Source organism: Anneissia japonica, unplaced genomic scaffold (assembly GCF_011630105.1).
Source record: "Anneissia japonica isolate Jap-2015-1 unplaced genomic scaffold, ASM1163010v1 scaffold287807_len121958_cov172, whole genome shotgun sequence".
NCBI lineage: Eukaryota > Metazoa > Echinodermata > Crinoidea > Comatulida > Comatulidae > Anneissia > Anneissia japonica.
Genome location: NW_022720801.1, coordinates 115,060 through 122,836, shown reverse-complemented (window position 1 = coordinate 122,836; position 7,777 = coordinate 115,060). Strand labels below are relative to the sequence as shown.

The window sequence follows — 7,777 nt, the reverse complement described above, 5'->3', positions numbered from 1 at the left end:
GGGACCAATCTATGATAGGAACGTCGTACCGTTATAGGATTAGCTAAAAAAACAAGGGGGGGGGGGGAGAATGGTGAAAATGCCCAAACAGTATATTAAAGTGTAGAGCAGCTGTTACTAAGGCAAAATCTACATACCGTAGGCCTATGTAATGTGTAGGCCAACGCGTCACTACACAAACAGTAGCAGAAGCAAAAAGGTGGTCCTGAAACAAAATAAAATTAGAAAAAGCGCAGATCCGCTTTAGATAAAGTTAAAATAATCAATTAGTGGTACTCGTGCGAGCCTGGGCTACTTGGTATGTAGATTTGGGATTGTTTTATATTTTATAGATTTGATTACAAATCTCTTATATAATTTCCTGGACAGCGCCACCAACGAGTAAGTTAATTAATTCGAAGAAAAAGAAATCATTTAACGTGCCCTAAGCGCAATAAAAAGGAAGTAACCCAAATTTAGGACCTGGAACCCAGGCCAGCAAGTTATAGCTATACACCCCTAACTTCACTCCCGCATACTCACACTTACCGTAAGATCTCCCAATTACGTACTCCTTTGTCCGAAATGTGTTCATAATTGAAAAAGTTTGTGATCCAGAGAATTTTAATTTTTCCAGTGGATACCTTCTAAAGAGCAACGTTGAAGGCTGTTATGTACAGGGTTAAGCCTATCAGCATCGAGCACATTATTTTCTTACCGATTAAAAATTTCTGTATGGAAGTTTTTGTTTTACAGTCTTGACTGTAGGCCCTATTTTAATAATATTTGAAAGAGTTTTCACGTGTTTGCAAACTGTAATGTAACATGTTATTTCCACTTGTCCTAGGTGTGAAAATATCGCATCAGAGAATTTTAATTTTTCCAGTGGATACCTTCTAAAGAGCAACGTTGAAGGCTGTTATGTACAGGGTTAAGCCTATCAGCATCGAGCACATTATTTTCTTACCGATTAAAAATTTCTGTATGGAAGTTTTTGTTTTACAGTCTTGACTGTAGGCCCTATTTTAATAATATTTGAAAGAGTTTTCACGTGTTTGCAAACTGTAATGTAACATGTTATTTCCACTTGTCCTAGGTGTGAAAATATCGCATCTTCTAGTCTTTAAAAAAAAAACCTCAATTGGTGCTGTAAAACGTTTCCATAGGCTGGGTTCCTTAGTGCTCGTTTTGCGTGTGGGAGATATGCAATGGGCTGTGAAAATCATGCGAAATCACTTCAGTGGTTGTGACTAAACCTTGTTTCCAGTAAAATTAATTAGTACATTTATTTCATTTTTATTTGCAGGTCGCGTATGTCAGCCTAAACAGGAATGACGCATCGGTTACGTGCGTTTCTGCGGGAGTACAATGCCAGTTCTTATAAATGGCCAAATGGCTTCAACTCTGCCATTTTCGAAGCGAGCAGTAAGCTTAAAAAAAATCGCCAACTGGAGCAAGCAATCTGTGATATAGACGACATGATTCGCAACTACTACATTCAGTGTATAGATAATATGGACAGAGTCTTTGTCTCTATAGGAAGTACACCAGAGGGAATCTCCTTAGCTTCATCAGATAGAGACGTTATGTTCCTTTCATTAAGATTGGCGGCAACAGAGCGTAATGTTCATGGTACTGAAAAGGGAATGTTACAGATTGAGTACACCACCAAGCCGGGGTATGTCAGACTGCGAGTCCCCGCAGCCACAGCCAGGACATATGGCATGATCCCCGGCCATGTGCACATGGAAAAACGACGACTGTACTTGAAGAACGATGCATAGAAAGATGGAATTATGGGTGATGGAGGAAATCCTGACATATCGCAAGTTCATGGACCGGCCCTGACCAATGAAGCCCGTATGCATGACACTGTACACGCCGTGCACTGTGCTCAATGGCCAAGTTGCGCCAAGGGTTTTCTAAGAAGAAAACGTGCAATTTCCAAGTGGCCGTCGTCAAAAGTCATGAGGCGTATCGTGCAAAAGGGTTGTTGTTTGGTTCCGGTGGGTCACCCAATGCATCACCAAGAAAACCTGCTGTGGAGAGTTTCCTTCAACATGGCTGAACAGGAGTTAATTCGTGGCTTTAATGACACCCAGGTGTTTTGCTGCTATTTGTTGAAGATGATGCTCCGTACACATTTTCACGAGGAAAATGTGCTGTGTTCATATTGGTGCAAGACCATCATGTTGTGGCTCGTGCAGAATACAGAACGTCGTTGTTGGAACAAGAAAAATTTTATTCCGAACCTTCACAAAGCTCTGTATCTGCTGTATCGTTTTATGGAACGCCATGACTTGCCAATGTTTTTTCTCCCGGAGAACAACCTCATCTCTCACAAGGATAAACAGGCTTGTCTCCGTGTAGCCAAGAGGCTCGGAGACATGCTGCATGTTTCAACCTTCATTCGCGCAGTGCTAGACTGCTTAACTAAAACACATTCGAGCGTTGCAGTGTTGACAACTGACGGGTCTCCAACAACAGTTCACAGCAATGAGCCGGCTTTTTACGAGGACGAGTCACAAAATCGCACTAATGTAAAGTCCTTCCTTGATGTCATGCATTGGCACTGGCAGGAAGATCACATTTTGCTATATAGCGATTGGGCTGTGGTAGAAGAAGCTCAAGTCATTGCTGCCTTCCTGGAGATTAATGAAGAGGATGATCCCCGCGCTATCGAGTACACGCAGTCAATGATACGAGAATCCGATGATGACTTCTTAAAGAAATTTGATGTTCTGCTACAACAGAAACTCGGACGAAGCCTGTTTTTTGAGCATCAGAAGACACGAATGACCATGCGGAAAACTGAACAGCTACTGGAGTCATCTCGCGTAATAACGTATCCCGTAAGCGGCTACCGAGATCACATCTATGGGACAGTGTACATGTCTTTCTTGCTCTACACTCGATCAAGGGACGCCGAGTCTTTAAGCAAATTACAAAGCATAGAAGAGGATATCGTCAAGGCACAGACCGATGCCGTCAAAGTAATTCTGATTGTTTTGTCTAATATTCATATGTGCCTTCTGGAACGCGATATTGTTTTACGTAGTTTGATCGACAGAATGGCGCTGATGCACGGAGAAACTCATGTGAACAGCGTGGCGCTTGCATTTTATCTTATGATAAGGCTTTCTGCTAAGCTTCAGCGAAAAGCACGCGCTCCACTAGTACGCCGATACATTCGACTGTTCCGAGGATTTGAGAAATATCTGCACAATCTTCCTCGAGTGCAGCTGGATGCCTACTATTTCCTACTGGAATATATAAATGTAGAAATACTGACTGACGGAAATTTTCAGTAAAAACCAGACTTTGTGTCTAAACTATACCAAACATTCAGAAACCCTGTCTTACCAACTTTTGCCTTCTATTCGTCATCCGCCAGTTACAGCAATTACTGCATTCATTAGATTTGCCCAAATGCTAGTTCTATACGAAAAATATTCATGTGATGTTGAAAATTTCAGAAATGCTTGAGTTTTATCGATTTTCTGACTAAGTATTTGTTGGCAGCTATAGGCGTAGGTGGGTGGGTTACGGGTACTGGTAGTGGATAAGGGTGGGGAAAGCATATGTCGTGGTCTGGCAACACAGCATCTTATATATCAGGGTTTTTATTCTGCAGCAATATGGAGTCGGTGGTATATGGTAGAATACTTGCCTTTTAAAAGCCAGTATTTGATATTGATATGGCATGTGGAGGGAATGAGGGGGAATTTGTGCATGCCCAGAGGGGGTTGGGGAAAATCTGTACCCTAAAGTTTATTTGTCAGTGTAAAATGTCTTTTCTTACCTGCTTCTGGCCGGCTGTAGGCCTACTTAAATTGTAATATATAAACGATGTAGTAGGGTCATGCCCGGGGGATTAGCGTGTGGCGGAGAGATAGGGTAGAGCATTGAGGAGGAAAGAGTATAACTTGAGGTTTGGCAACACCACACTACCAATGTAAACGTCATATCACATTTTGTTTCCTGTACTCTCATATGTTTTACTTAAAAGAAGTTTGGTCAGTGAATTAAGATGGGAATGGGGATGGAGATGGGGTTTGTTGGGGTCTTACATCACATTCACAATGTCATATTTAGGATGTTTTGCCAATGCATTAAGATGGAAATGTGGGGTGGTGAGGGTAATTTGTAGGGGGTCTTACATCACCTTCACAACTTAATATTGGTAGGATTTAGGTGTTTTGTGATGTATACCAATATTATTTGGCCTATAATATGCTTAGGAAGAAAATTACATTAAGCCTCAAGATGAGAGATTTTGCTTACCTATCTTAAAATGAACGATTCCGTTGTCTTTTTCTGCGAGTACTGTGCGCATTCATTTCTGCGTTGTTCGTTTCTGCGAGAAGTTGCTCGTTTCTGCGAGTAGGTTCAATTTGTTTCTGCGAGTAGGTAATTGTTCGTTTCTGCGAGTAGGTTGTTCGTTTCTACGAGTAGGTTGTTCGTTTGCAACTGTATTTTTGGCAGCAGTTGCCTTTCGTAGTTGCACTTTTTCCGCGCAAGCAACAAGGTCTGACCATGATCTGCTAACGACAGGTCTAGACCTAGAGCCACGAACTAGCCTAGGCCTAGTGACACCAGAATGTGTATGTTTGTTTATTATTTATGTTTATTTGCTTGTTAATTTGTTTGTCTTTCTCTTTATTCATATTGTTTATTTGTGCATTTTTATTTGTCTATATGTAGGCTTATTTGTATATTTGTTTTAGCTTATTCATTTGTTTCTCTGTTTGCATTTTATTTATGTATTTATTATAATTGACATCAAATACGGGTAACATTCATATTATGTATTACTGTATATATCGTACAATACTCAATCTCCTTTTCATTAACATTGCGGTCGTCTAACTTTAGTCATTTTAATCTACATCAGTGTGACCAGTGATGTAAATCAAATTAGGCCAAGGGCTGATGGGATTATGCTGAATTCCCCCCTCCCGCCGCCTAATGAAAGCAATACTAATGTCATATAGCCGTCGGAAGCATTTTGCAAGTGGTCCGGCCATTAGTCAGAGCGGGGGGTACTGAACAATTTTGGTTGTAAAAAAAGCCCGCTACCCCTATCCACGAATACAGGATTTTAAAATTAAAACTAGTGGAGTCTGAGAGCATCTCTCCAGAACAACGATGGTTGTTGAGCAACATTTTTTGCAACTCTGAATGCCCAGAAATAGATGCTGACAACGTGTAGGGCCGCTGGAAATAGAAGCTGGCAAACCTACCACCACCCATTCCCATCTGGACACAGAATGTGGTAGCATTGACCAAATTAAAATTCGTAGGAATATTTTACATCTTGGGAATAAGATAAATGTTATTAGGTCTACTGCGAATGATATATTGTTCAAGATTTAATTAAGTTGCTTATTTCTCCATGAATAATTAAGTACAAGAAACACGAATGCTATATATAATGCAAAAAATAACAATGACTATACTATAGTTATATTTACACGATGTGAAGTGTATTGTGAAATATACAGTCAAGTACAAGTGCAAGAAACACGAATGTATATATAATTCAAGAAATAACAATATGCAATTAATTAAAGTATGTTCTATGAATACACAGAATACAATATGCTATGAATTAACTTGGGAAATACAGTAGGCATATGCCTACACGAATAACGTAGAGTTTCGAGAAACATACTGGTGAAACAATTTAATTACCCTTACTTACCAAATTCAACCTGAAGCAAATTCAACCTGAAGCATAATCAATTATTTATCACGCCCTAGATGATTTGTACTATCACTTGAATTGTTAAACAATGTTTTAATTAAATCCTGTGTTTCCCTCTAGTAGACACTCTAAATTTACGTCAGACAGACCATGTAGGTACCTCCAGGTACAGATTTAACAGGAGATAAAGACATACTAATATAGAGCACTAACATTCAAGGGCTAACCAGCTTTTTTTTAGTAAAAGAGTGGAGGGACCTAATGTTGTTGAATGTGGCTGGTTTTACAGAGGTTACCGCGGAAACTTTGTGTACCTGGCTGGATGCCCAAAAAAATATGAAATAATGATAATAATAATAATAATGATAATAACGATAATAATAATAATAATAATAATAATAATAATAATAATAATAATAATAATAATAATATTAACAATAATAATAATATTAACAATAATAATAATAATAATAATAATAATAATAATAATAATAAGGGGATGATGATCCCAGAACCCCCATAGAAGGGAACTCCTATGGGCAGGGAACTCTGATAATTTAGAGATTTGAAAGGCTTTTTTCCTCCCCAAATTTCGTTTTTTTTTTCTCCCTGGCTGGGGAGCTCCCCTTGACGGGGGAGGAGAGGAAGATGTAGCCACTCAGACTCCATTGACACCACCACTGATTTGGTCATCAGTGTTTTACTCAACATAACAATGTAAATGAACTTTTTCTTGATCGTTGTGGGTATCTGTATAGGCTTACAGTGCGTTTTACCTTGATGATAAACTGATTGAATTTTTTTTTCTGCTTACTGTCATATACGAATTGACTGGGATTGACTCCTAAACATGGGATTTATTTTCTTCTTGTGTCATTTCATATAGATTCAAATCCTGTACAGTGCAGTGGTGGATCCAGAAATTTTAAATAAAGGGGGCCCAGAGAGGGGCTTTCACAGATGGAGGATGTAGACCATCTCAGTCCCACCAGGTTGGGGGTGAGATAAGAAAATGTATGATTATATGGCAACTCTAGATTTGTTGCAAAATGGGGGCCTGGGCAGTCGTCCTCCCCTGCGTCCGCCACTTAAATCTATACTGTAACCCTCACACTGCTTTCTAAGTCATTTAATTTATTCATTTTGCTATACCTGTCATCCAGGAAATGATACTCCCAACTGTGGCGGGTCCAGGAAGTCGAAATAGAGGAGTTCCAGGGAGGGTCTTGCGCAAATAGAATGTCTACCTGCCTCAGCCCCACAACTGTTGTGGGGATGAAAAAACTTATGATTATGGCACCAAAAAAATAGGAGGATGGGGTCCCGTGTGCTGACTGGGTTCCCCCCTTGAATCTGCCACTGTTCAATATAACACTTGACATCCTATCATATTGTTTCACAAATGATTAATTCCGGATGTCAAGCGAAAGATTTTTATATTCGAAAGATTTTTTTTCTTTAGACTCAATACAGTTTTTACAACCTATAAACACATTAACTACAGTGTACTGTAAATCCTGTGTTAACCTTCAGAGAACTTCATTTTAAAAAATGACCTATTAAGTAAGTAAATTATTGTTTTCGTTAAATTAGATGGAATTTAAATGTGGTTATATTACGCTAGTTTTAAGGTTTACTGTAAGCCAATCAGTTACACTTACTATACATCTTCGTGGTTAGTATAAAGAGAACTAGAACGTCGCTCCATTGAGTGCCTACCTACCCCCATATGCCTAAGTACAGAATTCACGAATACAGGCGATTTTCTCTTCATGTTCGAGGGTGGGTTTCAAGGAAACTTTACAGACGCACGTATACAGACGTCAATCAACATTTGGTTGCTCAACTCAAAAGGGGAACTTGTAATGTCCGTTATAAAATTAAAAAAAAAATCTATATTTTATGATAATAATAATAATAATAATAGGTCAATGTATAAGGCGCAAATAAACAAGGTGTAAGCACCAAATAATAATAATAACAATAATAATAATAATAATAATAATAACAATAATAATAATAACAATAATAATAATAACAATAATAATAATAATAATAATAATAATAATAATAATAATAATAATAATAATA

The 7,777-nt window shown here is 38.5% G+C and overlaps 1 protein-coding gene across 1 annotated transcript; it reads left to right on the top strand.

Annotated features, from left to right (window-relative positions):
* The first annotated feature begins 1,645 nt into the window (after positions 1-1,645).
* LOC117111412 lies at positions 1,646-3,558 on the top strand. The gene has a single exon (XM_033254322.1). It carries the CDS (start codon positions 1,776-1,778, stop codon positions 3,288-3,290), a length of 1,515 nt encoding a protein of 504 aa, XP_033110213.1. The 5' UTR covers positions 1,646-1,775; the 3' UTR covers positions 3,291-3,558.
* The last annotated feature ends 4,219 nt before the right edge of the window (positions 3,559-7,777 follow it).